At 36.4% G+C, this 20,018-nt stretch overlaps 1 protein-coding gene across 4 annotated transcripts; it reads left to right on the top strand.

Annotated features, from left to right (window-relative positions):
* The first annotated feature begins 182 nt into the window (after window positions 1–182).
* Window positions 183–19,956, top strand: G2E3 (G2/M-phase specific E3 ubiquitin protein ligase). Of its 4 annotated transcripts, none has more exons than XM_035552053.2 (18): window positions 225–305; window positions 870–995; window positions 1,847–1,904; window positions 2,435–2,490; window positions 4,027–4,124; window positions 5,792–5,893; window positions 6,404–6,528; window positions 7,609–7,774; window positions 8,941–9,047; window positions 9,299–9,415; window positions 10,370–10,494; window positions 10,598–10,730; window positions 11,395–11,520; window positions 12,651–12,961; window positions 13,528–13,709; window positions 13,889–14,061; window positions 14,942–15,141; window positions 15,910–19,956. In XM_035552053.2, the coding sequence occupies exons 4-18, from the start codon at window positions 2,457–2,459 to the stop codon at window positions 16,140–16,142; spliced, it is 2,232 nt and encodes a 743-aa protein (XP_035407946.1). In that variant the 5' UTR covers window positions 225–305; window positions 870–995; window positions 1,847–1,904; window positions 2,435–2,456; the 3' UTR covers window positions 16,143–19,956. The 4 variants fall into 4 exon arrangements, with proteins under 4 accessions (XP_035407949.1, XP_035407946.1, XP_035407948.1 ...); XM_050711097.1 differs by having other exon boundaries at window positions 259–305; window positions 841–995; window positions 15,910–19,944; XM_035552056.2 differs by lacking the exon at window positions 1,847–1,904 and having other exon boundaries at window positions 183–305; window positions 15,910–19,944.
* Window positions 19,957–20,018: the final 62 nt, after the last annotated feature.

The raw sequence follows: 20,018 nt of genomic DNA, 5'->3' as shown, positions 1-20,018 counted from the left end.
ACAGGTCAAGACTGTGGCCTTGCAAGCGGGATAGCTCAGAAAAAAAAAAAAAAAGGGCGCCATTGTAGGGGCCGTTTCTGCCTGGCGGGGCCCCTTCCCCCCCGAGTCCCCACACAAGCCCCCTAGCTCCTGACGCCCCCCGCCCGGGGGCTCGCGTCAGCGGCCCCCTGCCCGACACCGCGTACGGCGGGCGCGGCGCTGGGCGGAGCAGGGGGCGGGCACCAGGCTTCCGCGACGCCGGCGGATGTTGGGGTTTGAATTGTCTGTCAGTTAGCGGGGGCGGCTCCGGCTCTCGGCGGCGGCGGGTGAGTGGCGGCGGCGGCGGGCCCGGGCTTGGCCCCGCCGCATGCCAAGGGGCGAGAGGGGGCCTGAGGGGGGCGGCGGGGCCGCGCCGAGCGGGCGCTTCCCCCCGGGGGCGGCGAGGCGGGGCCGTGAGGCCGCCCCGGTGCGGGCGCTTGGCCGCGGGACTGAAGGAGCGGGCTCGGGCTGGGCGAGACGCGGGGAAGCCGGCCCGGCACGGGGGGCTCGGAGGGTGAGGGGAGGCGACCCCCGGTCGCAAACGGCACGGGCTGAGGGGCCGCAGCCGGCGGGGCCGGGCAGCCCCGGTTTGTGCCCTGGGGAGAAGGGGTACCCGAAATTCTGCCTGTTACCCCGTCCCCCTAATTAAAACAAACAAAAGTTAAAAACACCTGACGTCCCGGGGCAGTGAAGAGTTCTAGAGCTTAACAGAACTGCTATCGCTGCGAGGACGCTTTAGCCCGTTTAGGCAAAGAGATAAATTCTGTTTACGCCCTGGTTTTACAAGCACTGGGTGATAATGTGTGCTTGTCTTGCAAATAGGCTAACACGGGATCGCTTTGTCCCTGCAGAGCTGGTGGGTAGGGCCTGTGCATGGAGCCCCAGCGCCTGCCTTCGCGTATCCTTTGACTTGCAAATTTGGGCTCTCGTGTGGGCTTCCCTGAGAGACTGCGAGAAAGCGGGAGGAATCCGCGGGTGTGAGTAGCGAGTGTTTGTTTGTTTTGCTGGGGCCGGGGGAAGGGAAGCGAGGGGATGCTTTTCTTGTTTCCAGCCAAACGTGTTTTCTCCTTCTATGGAGGAGAAATATGCTCCTATGCTCCTCTTTGCAACATAATAACGTGAAAAACTGGTTTTGGGTGGCTTTATGTGGAGTTTATTTATTGCACTAGGCTGTGGTAGATCCAGGATTGTGAAACTGGCAGTGGCCATTCCTGGGAAACCCTAAGAGAAAGGCAAAAGTATAAGCTGTGGGTTTTGTGACCATCCCGTCCATCCCCATCCCCCCATCCCTAATCTTTATTTTTTATAGTTTAGAAAGGAGGAAGTTTGTTTCTGGGAAAACTGCAACCATAATTTCACCTGACTGTTGTGTACGCTGCCACAACCTAGACTGGTTGCAGCTTTGCGTATTTTCATTTTAGATTGCTTTCTGGCAAACGTTTCATGTCACAGTATTCCATTTGCCTGTTACTAAGTACAGTACTATAGAACAGTTGTTTTACACCCAAGAGTTTCTTCGGCTCCCTTTTCAGCTTTTTCACTCCTTGTTACAACCCTCCTCCTAAAACTCCAACCGAATGGCTGCAGGACTCTATTTACAAATTCTTGCTGCTGCGTGAGGATTGTTCTTGGAGCTGTGTCTGGCAGTCATCTAAACTGAACGGTAGATAGCAAAGCTCCAATAGCTCAGAGTCTATCAGACTTCCCCTTTGGAGGTGCGATTGGCTGCCTCCCAGCGCACTTGGGCAGGTATTAAGGGAATTGTTCATCTACCTGTGAGGTCAAGCATGGACTTGCAGGCAGTGATCCCAGGATGCTTGTCTTCCAGACCTTATGTAAGGTGTCCTTCAGCTCCTGAGAGGAAGAGGCAAGCCAAAGATCTACAGGTTTGTACCTAAAAGGGTTGTTTTACTTCACACTAGAGAAAGAATAATCATCTTAGGACAGCCTTGAAGAAGCGTGCGTTATCTTTTTTCCTTTTTTTTTCCCAAAGTTGTCAAGGAAGTACGCACACAGTGAAGGCTAATTCCCTACATATCTGTGTTTTTTTTTTGATGTTGAAAATAACTACAAATGCTTTATGCATAGGCCTACACATAGAAATCCGATGTAGCAGCTAATTTTCCAAAGAGAAAATAAAGCATATTGTTAATATTTTGAGGAAATAAATAACCAACACGTAGTACATTCCATTAGTGTGGGTGTATTCTTAATATTTGCATTCTGCTTTTTCAACTCCCATCTCTTGCAATAACAGTTGAATTCTAATATTAGTTCTTTTGTTCTTGTTCCCATTTTAAAAACTTTACTGAGTTTGAGGATTTTTCTGAATTTAAAGTGCACTGTAAAAACAGTACATAGTGGACATTCTTAATGCACTAGATGTATTTAACTCTTCATCTCCTTTTCATGATAGGCTGCTAGAAGAACTCAATAGAATGAGTGAAAGCAATTTTGACATTCAAAGTCCACGTAAGTAAGGTTTTTATCAAATAGCTATGTAAGTCCTAAATCTGCATATCTAATACCAATTATAAATTACTTTATTTGGTCTGAAAAAGCAGGTGGATTTTCAGTAATCAAGTTGTGTTGGAACCGCTTGTCTCAGAATGAAAAAGAAATAACTTGTAAACTTCCTTGGTTTTGTGTTTGCTGTAATCAGAATACTTACAATCTTTTCTGCAGATGTTTTAAGAAAGTAACCTTGAAAGTTCAGCTGTCACACCTCATCCAGATGTTCAAGATGTATCATTCAAGAAACTTTTTTAGGCTGAAGCAGTACCTCTTTCTCCTCTCTACTATGACTGTTCTTGATGTTAGAGTATCTAAAATGTACTTTTGTATATCTATTAAGAATTGAAGGGAAGAAACTCCATGTCTATGTATGTCCAAGTGTGTTGGTAGGTTGGGAACCCCAGAAATGGGGAAATCCCCCAAGGTTTTAGCTGATAATAATATTAGTCTCAAGACCTAGAATGTTTTGAAACTAGTGTATATTTTTAAAGGTACCGTTAGTATGTGACTTGATAGTCATGATACCAGTAATGTTCTTCATAAATATTATCACGTAGGTATACAAATAAACAGTTAAGCTGCTTCGTGGATTCTAAGGTGGTGACATCTTTGTATATTATACTAAAAAAATTTATGTCATATATTTCACGTATTTAGACATTCTTGACTGTTTAATAATTATCTGCAGGTATGTTGGGAAGAACGTTTTAGTTGGGAGCAAAATCAGCTTGTGAGTTTGTTTGGGTGATAGCTCTCTTCTGAATCAGCAGGCAGGTGGAACATGTGAAGTGTTTTCATGCTGGGGAACTAGAAAATAAATAAACAGTACCCACTCCTTTATTTACTGTGGAATTCAACGTTTCTCAAAGAGAGTTGGGTTATTTTTATTGAATCCCTTGAATTAAACATATCTGTGCTTAAATATATATATATATATATATATATATATATATATATAAAAGAACAGTGCGTTGGACAAGTCCTAATGCTGTAATCAGTTCTACAGGGAGTCTGCAAAGATGTGTCACTATATACACTTGTCCCAGCATCAATCATGTGAGCTTCAGTATCAGGCAATCTAGCTGGGTGTTAAGTTCATCTCCCAGCACCAATCCTGCTGCCCTAAGGTGGCCCCTTAGCATTTGCATTCCAGGATTGCCACAAGACAATGCTGTGGATATTCCTTATCTCATCACCAAGGAAAACTTCACTCCCTTACAGGGAGTCGTTCTGTCTCTGACTTTACTGCTCCCAGCCAGTTTAACCCTTTCTGCAGTCAGGCCTTCTTCCCCTCCATGCCAGATCATTCCTTGGGTCGTGAATTACCATTGCTGAGAAGCGACAATTTGAATTTCCCCTTCAGTATCTACTGTCCTTTATCATGTAATCTACTTCAGGATGCATGCAATTAAAAGAGATAAGAGTTACTGCTTTACAGCTGATCCACAGTAATTCCAGTATGCTCACTGATCCTAACCATGATCTGTTTTTCAGCCTGTGTTCTCTGTGGATGGACAGACGACTGCCCTGAAAAGTATGGAGAAAAAAAGACCTATGTGGAATACAATCTGACTGTTCATTATTACTGTTTGGTAAGTATGTGATACTGATCTTGAAGCTCATTTGTTTTTACCTGCAAAACAGTAAACGCAAACAATATTAAATAGCCATAACTCATCCAAATATTTCATTATAAAGCTTGAACTGTCAGCGTAAACTTGTAGCCTTGAAGGTTTGTATACCTGTTAGGTGCAGCAGATTAAATAAATCCCAACAAACCTTTATGGTTTAAGGTGAGGGGAAATGGCCACAAGTTGCGGCAGTGTGATATTTATCACACTTGTAATTTTCCAAAATGCATGTTCTACTTATACTACCTTCCAAACTCTAAACCTCGGATTTTTGCAGATGACTTAATAGGTTGGATATTAAATCCTTAAAAGATAAAGCAGAGCGGTGGAGGTTTTCTGGGGTTATGTAAAGATATTTCTTTCTTAAAGTAGTTTTAAGCAGCTGAAAGGAATTTTAGGTCTGTTTGTGATAATCTTGTTAGTCACACGTAAGGCCAAATGAAAAGGTAGAAAACATCTTTTCTTGATGGAGCAGAACAACTAGGAAAGTGAATGCTTGCAACGCTTGAGTATTATGAAGATGTTAAAATATTCTATAAATCACTAATTTGAGGTTTTGTTCTAAGAAACTTCCTACGGTTATCTTTTAGGCTTTGGTTCCCACCTCTTTAAAAACAAATGAACATGATTTTATTAAAACATTGTGAGTACTATATAACAAAAGAATTATAGGAAAAAAAAACCAACAATTAGCTGTGCATCTTATTTCATTGCCAAATATCCCACACTTGGAAAAATATTCTTAATCGGTTTTGGTATAAAATATCACGTGTATTAGACTAAAAGTATTGACAAAATCCTGTGATTAGAAAATGGTACTATATTGCAATTTTGCTTCTGAGAGAACTATAAAATGAGATTGGAAGGAATATAAGAGGTATCAAGTTATGAAACTCTTTAGTTATTTGAACTCTGTGATATAACTGCTTTGCTAGGCAATTGTTTACTCTAAATTATTGTCAAGCTCTTGTGACTTGCCAAGTTACTGGAATCTGTTTTTATCCAATTCTCCTCTAAAGTGAATTACTTTTGCTCTTAGGTTGCACTTCAGTACGGATACTTCCTACTGTGCTTCATTATCTCCCCAGCACAATTGTCATTCACATTAACTAAACTAATTTAATTTTATTTCCTCTGAAGCTTTATTTGATGAAAGTAATTGTTTGACAATTATCTGAGTAGTCCCTATATTTTGAAAAGGAAGATAAAATACTCCATCTTGAGCTTTACAGTATTATGTAAAACTTTGATGTTATGAAACTATTTTCATATTACTGATTACTGTTCCCTGTTGTCCCATATCTGATGAATATCATCTAAGTGCGTAGATGCCTTGGATCATTTTCTAATCATTATGTGCATCTATAAACAGGGTTAGATTACCTGGCCATTTGCCATATCATCAGTCTAGAATACCATCAAGTGCCTGGAAATGTAAATTATTCATGGCAGATTTCAGTGTTTTTAATGTCAATGTATTTGGGGCCAGAAGGAGGCTATTCTGCTTTACTTAAAATGTTTATACAAGCTTTTTTAGATTAAATGTCTTTCTTCTACTTGACAAATGCAGTGTAGGTAATTTTAAATCTTTAGGTAGATGAATCTTTTAATACTTTTTGTTTTCATAGTTGATGTCAAGTGGTATTTGGCAGAGGGGAGAAGAAGATGAAGGTGTGGATGGGTTTTTGATCACAGATATTAGAAAAGAAGTTAGCAGAGCTGCAAAACTGGTAAGAATGAAGTACTTGGTCTTTACAAGGAAAAAAGAGTAACTCTTCATTAAGCACACATAGTGTCATTTGTGGGGTTTGTTTTATTCTCCGATTGGCAGTGTGTTAAGCCCATTCAAGAATCTGAATTTTACATATCAGTAACGAGTACAGTGGGTTCGTAGAAGCCCAAAGCCGTAATAAAACTTGTAGAATTTTTCTGTTATTATTTCCTCTGTGTGTTGCAGATTAATTAATGAGAGCAAATCATACATGCATAATGCCTCATGGCATTATGCTGAGCCTCAAGCTGATGTGCTGTAATTTTAAAGATGCAACTAAACTATAAATACTGATAATTTGTATCTCAGCTTAGAGGTAACTGTCAACATGCATATAAAAACAATATGTAATCAAATTCTATAAAATAAGTATATATCTTCTCTTTGAAATATGCACAAAACACAAATAAATAGTCATTCGTACTTTAGATGTTACTATTCTTTTATTTTAAAAACATATTCTTCCCAGAAATGTAACATCTGTAAGAAAAAGGGTGCTTCAATTGGATGTGTAGCTCCCAAATGCAAGCGAAGTTACCATTTTCCTTGTGGGCTACGAAAAGAATGTATTTTCCAGTTCATGGAAGACTTCAGGTAAGTTTGGTGATTTTATTGTGTGTTTTCTCATTTCAGTTCTATTTGTACAGGAGATAATTGTTTTTTTCATTGTGGCCACTGGAGAGGCTGTTAGATTAATGACATCTGGATTATCTGAAGGGGAAAAAAAGAGTCTGATTTGTGGAAAACACAAAGACAAAATTTACATTGCTGAAAATTTACTTTATATGTACTAGTTATGTACTTTTAAAGAAGGAGAATGGTTGGCATTTGGTTTTATTTTCTTTGTTTGTCTACCTCCTGTGCATTTGTGGAAATGGCAAGTAAAAAGCCTCGCATTCCTTCCCTTGGTTTGTCCTGCTTGTCTGTGAGCAGTCAAAATACACTGTATCCCGTTCCATTGTGTTTCAAAACACAAGACTTCTAGATCTGCTTATTAGAGGTGGACTGCAGGAGAAATGGGTTTAGTATCAAATATAATGGTTTTATGCTCCTTTACAATAGTCTTTCCAGCATTCTGGCTGTACTCAAAATACTTTTGAGTATGTTTTGATAATGTTTTCATTCTGCTTACCATGAGTTGAGTTTGCAGGGTGGGTGCATTTAACTTTTAAATGAACAACTCATGGTTTAACATGAAGTTAAGCACATGTAAAAATAATGCATTTTCAGAAAAATTTGTTCTACAGCTACACATCCTGTCTTACTTTGAAAATGGGGTAAATTTTAGAATTCACCATGCTACCTAGACTTTGTAGAACCATTGTACAAACTGAAAATTGATCCATTAATGTCATGGTAACATTGAAATATAGGAAGAAACCAAGGTTCTGATGACAGGAAACGTAATTTGGACCAAAAGAAATATTGACAGAAAGGGGGATATATTATCCACATAATTTACCAAGTATCAGTTGGCAATGTGCTTCTTCCTTACTATTGTTCTATTGAACTGCCCTGTTAGATACATGATTTGTTTACTCCTGCCTCTTTTAGCTTGTTTCAAAGTGTTTAGTCAAAGGTATCGTAGGAAATTCCTTTTGCTATCTTCATTTTTTGTGAGGAAGGTTCTTAAAACATTGTTTTCATAAGGGAACCTTACATTGTTATTTGTAGATCTTACTGTTGGGAGCATAAACCAGTTCAAATCTTTCCGGATAAAGAATCTAGAGGGCCTTCACAGTGTACGATATGCCTGGATTTGGTTGAACATCTTCCACTGTACAGTGTATTGAAAAGTCCTTGTTGTAAAAATGCTTGGTTTCATCGAGAATGCTTGCAGGTAAGACAGGTTCTCCATTTCTTTTTTTTCCATGGAGATCACATTTCCATTTTAAAAAATATGGGACAATTGCTTAAAATTATGTAGAATTACTTACGGATAATATCACATGGAAATACATTAGATTTCAAGAAAGATATTGAGGCCCTGGAGCATGTCTAGAGAAGGGCTACGAAGTTGGTGAAGGGCCTGGAACGCAAGTCCTGTGAGGAGCGGTTGAAGGAACTGGGGTTTAACCTGGAGAAGAGGAGGCTCAGGGGAGACCTTACTGTTCTCTGCAACTACCTGAAAGGAAGGTGTGGGGAGCTGGGAGTCGGCCTTTTCTCACACATAACCAGCGATAGGACTAAAGGGAATGGCCTCAAGTTGTGCCAGGAGAGGTTCAGGTTCTTTCTTCAAAGAAAGAGCAGTCAGGCATTGGAACGGGTTGCCCAGAGGTGGTGGAGTCACCGTCCCTGGGAGTGTTTACAGAAAGGTTGGACCTGGTGCTTAAGGACATGGTTTAGTGGGTAATAGTGGTGGTGGGGGGATGGTTGGATCAGATGATCTTGGAGGTCTTTTCCAACCTTAATGATTCTGTGATTGGAAGGACAATATTAAAATTGTGTTTAGGACACTAGTGTCTTACAAGAAGGAATTTTTTATGTTATTAAACTTTTTTTCCCTGCTGTTTCTGCATGTCTGACACACTTCCAGGCTTTGGTTCTTTTTAAGAAATAAAGTTCCACCTAGGTAGCTGCCTTCTTGTGTGCTACCATTGTGTGCAGAATCTGAATGCTAAAAATGTCATTTGTCAATAATCAATTCCCCTTGCCTAAGTCCATAGTTGGAAAAAGTTATGAGGTTCTTTTTGTAAACTCATCCTGAAGCTGGTGAATCTGACTGAAAAGAAGGATTATTCTTTCATTTATGATCCTGATTCTTGTATCTGAACTGTTGAAAGTGTTAGAGACACTTGTCTTCTAAAGGAAGAAAAAATATCATTTGCATCAAGGTCAAGTGGCATCATGATTGTCATCAGACTTAACATCCACACCAGGATGGTGTCCATGAATTTTATGGCTATAGATATTAAGACCTATATTGTCATTCTAAGGATGCTAGTAATTCAATAATTGTTTTGGTTTTCTGTTTTTTCTTTTTTCCCCTTTTTTTCCTTGACACAGTATCAAGCTTTGAGTGCTGGGATATTTTTCTTTAGGTGCACAGTATGTAATAACAAGGACAAATTTCAGGAAGAAATGTTGAGAATGGGCATACACATTCCAGAAAAGTAAGTAACTTTGTAAATAGTCAGTTTTATACAAACCTACTTTGATACCCAGTGTAATACAAATCAAGTGAACCCTTATAGATTTGCTTAAGAGGTCACTTTTGTAGGTAGTTATGTTTAATTTCTGTGTTGCAAGATAATTACTTCACCCTAGGTTTTCTTCTTTACCTCCTGGGGTTGTTTAGTTGTTGCTAGAATGTTACATGATCAGAAATACAGTTATAGTAGCAGACCAGCTGCCTTGTTTATAGGGATGCATCTTGGGAACTTGAAGAGAATGCATATCAAGACCTGCTGCAATGTTATCAACACTGTGACATTAGAAGATGTCTCTGCAAAGAAGGAAGAGACTATAATGAACCTGACAGGTATGATGTTTTTTCCAGGAAGATCACCTGGGGGTGGAAGGGGTAGTCCTAACCACTTAATGAGGCAAGGCTGTGAGTCATCCTGTTGGATGTGAATGGCAGCTAGAATATTGCTGATAGCTTGGAGAGGCTTGAGTGATCTTACAAAAGGCTTTATTCTGCTCTACCATTTGCTTAATTTTTGATCAAGTTCATTTTCTGTATTGCTTTTCATTGCTTTATTTGTGAGTTTCTGAAATGTATGTTTTATTGTAATGAGTACTCAAAGCTGTCAGGCAGAGCTTCTACTTTGAAGATCCGTTCATGTGGTAGGTTTTTCCCTGTAGGTGTTAACTACGCGCTATGCAGGTTTGGCCAAGCATTGCTGAGTTCATTCTTGGTGTACGTACTAATTGACTTAGCCTTTAACAGTTGTATCTTTTGGCTCCCAGTGTTTTAACTCATATCAGTCATGTTCTGTTATAGTATATTTAAGCAAATCTGAATAAATCTAGACAAAATTCTAGCAGATATTTAAACACTATCATTAATGAAGAGTATTATTTAGAATGTGTAAAAACAATCAGATATGCTACTTTCAAGAATTCAACATTTTGGAAAGCTGAACAGTGGTTTCCTGTTTAAAAAAAAAAAAAAAAAAGAAAGACATTGCTGGCTAGCAACATGAGGACAAAATACTGGCTTTAAACTATTGACTTCAAGGCAAGGCAAGAGAGCCATACTCACTCATACTCATTTAATACAAGGTGCTAGAACATGGGTAGTTTTTTTTGTTTGTTGTATCCATGAATTGTGAGTACACCTTGTCTGAAGAAAGTTCCCCTTATATAGTCTTACCAGATCGACAAATTATGCTTTGTTATTTTAGTGTCTGGATTAAGTTTACTGTTGAATGCTCCTAGTTTTAATCAGTTTCATTCTTCTGTGTAATTCTAAATAAGTTTTTAATTTTAGTAAGTGGGAAATAAAGCGTTGTCAATCTTGTGGTTCCCGTGGAACTCACTTGGCCTGTTCGTCTATGAAATCATGGGAGCAAAACTGGGAGTGCGTGGAATGCAGAAGTATCTTTGCAAAATCAGGTAATGTTAAAAATGTGATGGTGACTTCTTCAGATGGTAAACCTTAAAAGTATATATTTTACAGCTAGCAAATTCATTAAGTTGATATCATTTCACAATGCAGGGAAATACAGCAAACAGAAAAAGCGTTCTTTGGCTACCTCTGAAAAGACAGATGGGACAACTTGTTTGCTGGAAGAGCCATCTCCAAAGTACCCTCGGCAGTCACCTGGATCTCAACACAGCTTTCTTCTCCAGTGTGTAATTTTGTAGAAGAAAACAGATTATAATATAAAATAGTATTTAATTATGAGGAGGTGATGGATTATTGTGTAGGAGAGACATTTTTATATTAAATTGCAAATTGAGTTAAGTCTGACCAAAAAGTTTAGTGATTGCAGTTATCCAAGTAAGGTATGAACACTGTAAATTTGCTATAGTTGTTCATATTGGGTGGCATGCAAGCCAGTTTTTAGGTTTACAAAATAAGCTCCTTGTAAAGGGAATATTTACCATTTAGATGTAATGTTAAGTGTACAAATGGCAAAACTTAAAGCTAAGATTCCTTATCTGTATTTGTGCATGTTAAGTGTGCTCGAAATCTAGTTTACCAATGTTTTCGTATAAATTGTGGTTTTTTTGTGCAGTAATAAAAGCTTATCAAGTCTGTAGAAATCAGTATTTTTAATTTAAATATCATATTAGTCAGGACTTCCATCTCATAGATAGGATGCAACAAAACAGATCCTAAAACCACTTCATAATAAAATGCTGACTCTTTCTGAAATTGTAATCCACACACTGATGGACTTAATTTGAATAAACATACAAATGAGTTTTGGTACTGAAACAGTGGAGAAAGTATATTGCTACCTTCAAAAAAAAATGTTAAGCTGCTCTTAAAATATTTTTTGCTTATAGATCACCAAAGATAATATGCCAGAACAACTTATCACCCTGCTCACGCCTAGAACTTCCACCATCCAACAGAATGACAATGTCCTTATCTCCACTGGTGTCAAACAGGAACCGGTCCCTGAGAAAAAAGTATTTTCTTCTATTTTTTTTTTACATTGAAGAGTGATCTTAGCACATGACTTTGTACCTATTTCCTGCAGAACGTGGTGTGTGTGTCTGTATGTAGGCATAGTGGCTATATGTATGTGTGTGTTTATATATAGTCACTAAGATACTGGAATGAGTACACTGAAGTCATAACTTTATAATGTCTTCTGATGTTTCTAAATGCTAGGGGGGCAGGTTAGGAGAAAATGATACCTACTGAGAATTTTTAGGTTGGATGGCAAGGGAATCAAAACTCAGAAACATATATTTGTCCTTGAGGAAGCATGGCTAGGCATTCTTTAGAAACAATATTTTTTTTTATTCCCCTAATTGCTTTTTTCAAATTAAACATGTCCTAAATTTTCAATGTTTTTGCATTTGCACCATAGGAATAGTTTGTGATTTTGCTAAAATCAGTAATAAGATAATGTTTTAATGTATAATATTCACTCTAAGGATACAAAATTCTTTATCTTGTTGTAAGTACTTAATTTGTGAATTCTACCTGTAATATGTGCTAAAAACCCTAATGAGGGAATTAATTACCTACAGTATACAGGGTATTTTAAAATAGTTTTGGTGGCAAAGTTTAAAGAAAAAAATGAAGGGGTCTTATTTAGGCTGGTGCTGTTTTTTTAATGGGAATTGAAATATTTTTCTTCTCTCATTCAAATATATATTGTTATTATAATGACAAAGATGTATATTAGTGAATAGTTGAAAGAGTATTCTAACTTGGTTACAAAACATCCCTTCACATGCAAAAAAAAATTGTATGCTCTTCAATTTCTCACTTGTCTCACATCGTTCAAACATAGAATGAAGGTGTGAGAATTGTTTGGCACCTCGTTGGTGTAACTGGATTGGCAAAATAACTTCACTTTATGCTAAGGTATATGCTAGCTCTTAGATGTACTTTAACTCTGTAGTAGCAACTTATTTTAAAACTTGAAGAATCTACTCCAGATATTTTCCTGGTATAATTTAGGCTTCAATATGCTAAACTGTTTAAGAGTTTTTGTTTCTCTTAAAAGATTTTTGGTTACTGTCTGTGTAACTATTGCTCATTGAATCATAGGTTTCATCTGGAAATTCATGCAATTTTCTTTTAGGCATTTAGGAACACAAAGAAGGGAAGTTTCCAGTATACTGAAGGAGTTAAAGCAACAAATTAATACAAAAACTACAAGGCTTAACATCAATACAGAAAATATCTGGAATACTGCTTTAAAAGGATTTAGGCAGCGTAACTTCAGACCTACAAACACCATTGAAGTAAAGTTCACAAACTGTAAAAATAGATTAAAGACAGATACTTCTACTGGATCAAAACACCTTTTCTTCCAGCTACTAATGGGACATCTTCAGAATTCATCATTGTTTGAGGGCTCTTCTGCAAAGAACTTGTCCCTTGATTCTCAAGGTACTTACATGCTTTGTTCAAAAATAAAGAACTATGTAGCTTTAAAGGTTTTTGTCCTCGGCCAGTGTGATTGTTATTTTAAAATCAAAGCCATGAAGGTCAAATTGTTTTTGTGGATTTTCTTACTTTCCTTTTCTAAATGTTGCAGGGCAGTTGTAACACTAAACATTTAAATTCACTGCCGTTTACTTTTTAGAATAAAGCAATATTTGATGTAGTTGGAAATCTTGATAACTAACAAGAGAAGAATACATTGTCTATTTAATTAGACTTGGGACTCTTTTATTTTTGTTCCCTGCAAGTGAACTTCTTTTCCTTAAATTTATAGAACATTTATCTGTGATAACATGCTCTCTAAAGACCCAAAGCTAACTTCTTTGAGTTCTTGTGCTTCAAAATTAAATGTCTTACCGGTCTTACTGTTTCAAGCAACAGGAGATGGCAAACCTCACTGGTTGCATCCTCTAAAGTAAGAGTGAATTACATTGAGATTTTTTATAAAAACTAAGAGGATCACAAAATGATTTTTAGGGATATATAGTAAAGATATTTTGCTTCATTTTCAGCTCTAAAAGAGAATCTATATTTTGAAGCTGGGAAAATGATTGCAGTTTCTCTAGTTCACGGTGGTCCATCTCCTGGTTTCTTTTCCAAAATATTGTTCAATTGTCTTGTCCACGGTCCAGAGAATGTGAAGCCAAACTTGGAAGATGTTGCTGATATTGATGTAGCGCAAACAATAAAAAAGGTAAACAAAGCTAAACTTATTGGGCAATTCTTATTCAAGTCTATATTTAGAGATAAGAAGGGCTTATTAAATGTAACTTTAGTTCAAATTAAAATGCTCTCCCTCTCTCCCCCTCCATAAAAATATGTACATATATACACGTGTAGTAAACACATTCCTAACTTTTATCTTTGTTACAGATAAAATATTCAAATAGTCTGTCTAGCCTACAGTCAACTATACACGAGTGCTATGATTTCCTTGCTGCTGCTGGATGTTTAAGACCTGTAACAGATTTGTGTGATAAGAATATGCTGGTGAATGACTTATTGACCCATCATGTAATCAAGAGAATTATTTCACCCTTAGAAAGGTTTGTTTGGGTTTGTGAATTTTCACCATTCCTCTCTTTTTCCATACTAAAATACAAACTAATATGTTGCTAAAACTGAATTTTACATGTTCGTGATTATTTTCTATTTAATTGGATGAAACAATCTGTAACTTTTGGTGGATCAAGTAGTGGTTGTTAAATAGTTTGTTAGTTTAACTGGAAGACTGAAATGATTATGTATCTATTTAACTTGTGTCCTTAGTATTTGTTGTCTAGTCTGTTCTACTACTTGGTTGTGTTCTTTTTTTTCTTACTGTGAAGAGGGGAGTTTGTCATTCTACAGTTTATAACAGTCAAAGGCCTTTGCACTAAAAATATAGGGTATAGAAATTTTCATGTTTTAGTTTTAATTCAGAAAAACTCAAATTTGAGCCTTAAATTCTCAACACTTCTAAAATTTAAAATGTTTAAAGCTCTAATTAGGGTGTGTGTACCATTACGATGGTGATAATGCACACACATGCACACACGTATAAATTGACCTATTTAAAATGTAAACACTGCATTGATGTTCCTATGTACTGGTGACTCCAGCAAGGGGGAGAGAGTTGCAACTTTTGACTATATTTTGATTGGACTCTGAACTTACTTGTAATCTAAATTCTTAATTTGCTCACTAAAAAGGTATTTGATGGTAGGTTTTCTTTAACAAATATGTTTGGATTTATACTGACCGTTTATTCTGTTATCTGTGACAAATTTGAATAGACCGAATCTCTGAGACCTATGAAACACTAATTTAGAGTATGAGGATTTTTTTTTTAAATTAACCTGTAGAGTAACTGGAGTTCAGTTAGTTACCTACTGAGTTTCTGATGCATGCTTAGTCATTTTTCTTTTTCTTCTCTTCTCCTCCTAGTTTTAGGCAAGGTTTGAAAACTCTCGGTGTGCTAGAAAAAATGGAAATGCATCCAGTTGCATTCTCTAGCATATTTTGCCACAAACCTGAAAGACTTTCAGCAGAAACTCTCTGTGATCTATTTACAATCCATTGCTCATCGAGTGTAAAGGAAGTTGGAGGTGCTGATTTTTGGATAGGTTATTTGCAAGATGTGGAAAGTAAGTAATTCCCTCCCCCATTCCCTGATCAAGGCATTTGAACTAAGAGGAGATTTAGGTTAGATATTAGGAGTTTTTCACTCAGAGGGTGGTGAGGCACAAGTTGCACAGAGGGGTTGTGGATGCCCCATCCCTGGAGGCATTCAAGGCCAGGCTGAATGTGGCTCCAGGCAGCTTGCTCTAGTGGTTGGCAAACCTGCCCAGAGCAGGAGGGTTGAAACTACGTGATCTTTAAGGTCCTTTTCAACCCAGGCCATTCAATGATTCTATGATTTAATTGCTGGTATATCTATAGGGTTTGGTTTTCAGAGTTCGCTGTGATAAATCAAAGATTTTGAGTTAACTGTCAATTCCTAATTGTTCCCACTCCCCACCTCTTTATCACCAGTTATTACTTCTGAAACTGCACAATAAAACTGCTTAATAAAAACTTGAGAGCAGTAATAAAAAACTAAGTGGTGTAGAAAAAATATTTTAACCCCTTCTCTTTGGCTATGCTGTGAACATATTAGATTTAAAAAAAAAAAAAATGTGGTGTCTCTTCTTGCAGAAGTATGGATTATTTTTTTGTCTATTGACCTAAGATTTTTCAGAACTAACCCAAGTGGATCTTTCTTGCTACGGTCTTTTATTCTTCAGTCATGTAACTGCATGTTCATCTAACAGGGGTTCCCTGTTTTCACTTTTTCTCCTATAACACTTAACATGCAGTAAATGTTTTATGGGTGATAAACAATGAATGATATAATCTAATTCTTTTTTTTTCAGGTGGTGAGTCTGTAGTGACGTTGGAGGATATTCTGTACTTTGTAACAGGTTCTTTTTCTATACCGCCTATTGGTTTTGATCCTGAACCAACTATTAAATTTCTGCATGTAGGTTATCCCATTGGAAACAGACTCCTTAATTGCTTAGAGCTTCCAGTAACAAAGACATATGAGAGTTTTAAAAATAAAATGGAGTTCACCATCAGAAACACACTCAGAGTTGAAAGAGAATGAATATTTTTGCTACTAAACTGATTGTTGGAAACTTCAGTTTTTTCAGGGAGTATCTGCTGGCAAGGTGCTATTGGATTTTTGGATTGCATGTTCTCTGCCTTTTCCCACTTGTCCTCCAAAGGCATGCTATAAGTAGTAATCTTCTAAAATGGAAAACTGTTTTCAAATTAAAATCTTTTTTTTCTTATTGAATCACTTTCCTGGTTTGAAGTTGGTTTTATGAGCCAGTAATCTCTTGCAGAAGTAATCAAAATAGTGTTTTGTTTTTTTTCTGTAGACTTAAATGAAATGTTACCAAATTGTAACATTCTAGCAGTCTCCTAGAAGTATGTTGATTGTGTTACATACTTCAGCAACTTACTTCTCAAAGTCAAATAACTGCTGTAGAGCTTTGTCTTAAATCACTGTGATGCAGTTCTTCAGTTTGACGTTATTTTCAGTAATTGTTTTTATATTGATGATTCATTTACATTTTGGTTCTTACGAACCTATGAAATTTAGGAAACTTGAAGTCTTTAGGTTATTGTGTTTAGAGTGTTAAAATGCAATTGAAACTTGGAGAAAACCTAGGCAAAATAATCAGGTGCAAAGAAAATCTGGTTCAACTTGAGTTTCTTCTGTTAAAAAAAAATATTCTTTGGCATTTGCACACATTTCTGCGTTCTACTGTTATATAGTAGTTTGTTTTTTTTTTTACTATTTTGGCTATACGTAGAATTAAAAGCGTGACGTAAGTCTTAAATATGCAACTATAAGTGATCTTTCAAAGTTAAATGTAAAAGAGTGAGACTTAATGTTATTGCATTTGAAATTATATAGAAAGTTTCATGCATAGAAGTCAGTATTTTCATATGAATAGTCACTAAAACTATTTGTTAAATTTCAGTCTACCATCAAGCCTGTTGTCAGTGTCTGACAGTTGTCTAGATTTTATTCTAAACGCTAACTGTTCAATTTTAGGTGCATTTTGAGCAACTTCAACTGTGTAAAATGTTTTAATTCTGCAGTGTTTGTATAAATAACATTAAGCCATAAAAGATCAGTAGTGAAATTCCTACACGGTAACACAATATTACTAGCACTAAAGCTATGATATTGAAAGAAAATTTAAGTACAACTTTAATTTTAATGTATGCAGGTCTCTTTTCTGAATTACTTTTTTCCCCTTAATATCAGCTTGGTCACCTATACTGTGTCCCAAACACAGGTTATTCTGGATATGTGTATAGATACATATATGTATATATATATTTTCTTACATTTTTCAAAATACTGAAAAGTAAACATGCTTTTTATCAATAAAGCATGTTTTTAATTGAAAATATAGGCAGGATTGCTTTTCTTTTGAATGTCTTGGCAAGAAAGTACAGTTAGTGTCCTGTATAAATGTGGTGGTTTAAAAATAAAATGAATCTAGGTTCTGGTTTATGGTTCATCACGTTTTCCTCTCATTAACAAATTGTATTACTAGATGCTAATTATGTAGCAGCATACTGCAAATAAAGACCTGTGGAAGTGGCAGTTACTAAATTTGGGACTGTACTATAAGATTAAAGACAAAGAAGCTGATGTGTATTTAAGTTACACAGGTCATTTAACAACATGTAGGTATTTTGAAATCTTCCTTAAATTGCTACAGTGTCTCTTCATTTCTTCTTGTTATACAGAACTATCTCTGTCATTGGATAATAAATGTGCACGCCCACTGGTTTTTGCATTTCAAAGTATTAAGTTAATTATTCAAAAGTTTTGCTCAATTACATCTCTTTTTTTAGCTACTTTGAAGTAATCTCATCAAAAGTCCTTTCATTTGAGTTTTAAGAGTATTTTAAATTAAGAAAGGAGTAGTGGTGCTTCTCTGATTTTGAGTTGGAATCGTGGTAAAGTCCCTTTCAAAATGAACTTTAAGCTGTTAATGACCTCTTGCACAATATCCTTTCGCTTTTTTATATACTGAATATTTTCTCATTCTCCTGTGATCTTTTTCTCCAATAGTATGCCATGTCTGCTGCCTTTTCATAGTTTTTGAATGCCATATAGCCAATAACATTTTTTAGATTCTCACTTGCCTTCAGAATAATGTTACCCTTACAAAGAAGGCAGTCTGTTGTTAATTGATTTGCGTAACAAGGACTCATATTGTATGTTCATTTTTTAAAAATACAGTGAATCTCCTACAGATAGAATATTATGCTTTGAAAATGAGTAGTGTACCCTGTGCACTATTCTTTTTTTTATCTCTAATTAGAGATTACTGTCATCTGTGATAAAATCCATTTGAAAACTTGAAGCAATTTCTTTAGCTTTACTGACCATCAGGTTTTTAATTGATGTGGTAGGTCACTGAAGTGGAATACCATTGGGTAATTTCCTTATTTTATATAAATGATAACCAGAGGTACACTGGAAATCAGGCAAGTTGCTTATTTAAGTACTTCTGCAATGCAAGAAGAGTAAATGTGTGTATGCATTAGCTGTTGCATTTTCCTCTATTTTTAATGAAGTTTCATCCTTCATAAGATTTGACAAGACCATATGAGAACTATTATAGTCCTCTTTGTGTTTAACTGGCCAAAGAACTTTCACTCCGTAGTTTCTGCATCAACTCCCTAAGCTTCCCTCAACAATTTATACATTAAAATAAGCTATTTCCTCAGGTGATCATTTTCTAGTAAGCAATACTAGGTTACTATTAGTGTTCTTGATATGGTCTCTAAATATATATATTATATAATTTTCAAAAACATGCTGTATTTTAGATATATGAAAGCCAAGGGATGGGAACTTTCTAACTTAATTTCATCCATGCAAAGGATGCTAACTAGAACCAGCTGTTAGCATTTTTAATGAAATATACTATTTTTTTTCCTCATTATGAGTATGTTTGTACTTGAAGTCTAAAGCATCATGTGCTGCAGCCCTGACATTTTTCATTGACATGTTCAATCTTGGAATTAGAAGACTTCAAAATTTTTGGAGGTATAACTGAGCAGAGCGTTAAAGTCATTAATTCACAATCACATTCTGCATATGCATTTAAAAATAGTATTAAAAAGTAATCCAAGTAGAAGGAAATGAAACTGGAGGCTACAAAATATGCTTTAAAGTTCATCTTGATTTGTGGTAAAGCATTTTAAAGCTCAAACTTTACTGTTTTTTACCTAAGGTACCTGTTAGTTGGATAAAAGAAAATTGAGATGTAATAACTTCTGGTATGTCAAAATCTTTCTGTATACAGCAAATTAATAATTGTCAAAATATTAATGTTTGTAAAAACAACGCAACCGTCTAATTTTGTATTGCATTAATGTTTTTAAATTTATGGTAATTCGAGTATTATGCAATGAAGTTTAACTTTGTAAATACTTTCAGCTCTAACTCAGTCGACTGTACTATCAGTGCCTGTAATATTGCAGCTTCAAGCAATATTATATGAGAAGTGTAGCATCAGTGTTGAAATACTAAATTGTGGGAGATAACTGTCATGTATATGTTCAAAGTGCAATAAGGGGCTAAATTACTATTGTGTTAAATGTGATGTTCTTTACTGTTTTGCTTTTGTTTAATGGGTTTTAGCTTTAGAAGTGTTTATTACTATTTTCTGTGCTTCTGTTATACACCTTTGTATGCATCTATTGCATGTTTACCTCGGTATCTTTGTCAAAGGTTGAGTGGGGCTGTTCCTACTGCGTTTCCAGCCTGTATGTAGATAGTGCGTCCTATGCCCTGTAAGGCAGAGATGTGTGTACTTAAATACTCTACCTTTTTTTTCCTCAATAAATTACTAAAAGCTGGTGCCTCTCTTTGAAACACCTGCCCTTTCCACGTAGCTAATTGATCGCTTTTGCGCCACTTTGTTTCTCAGGCAGCCTTTAA

Source organism: Cygnus atratus, chromosome 5 (assembly GCF_013377495.2).
Source record: "Cygnus atratus isolate AKBS03 ecotype Queensland, Australia chromosome 5, CAtr_DNAZoo_HiC_assembly, whole genome shotgun sequence".
Classification (NCBI taxonomy): Eukaryota; Metazoa; Chordata; class Aves; order Anseriformes; family Anatidae; genus Cygnus; species Cygnus atratus.
The sequence above is the reverse complement of the archived record's forward strand: the minus strand, read 5'-3'. Positions and strand labels throughout refer to the sequence as shown.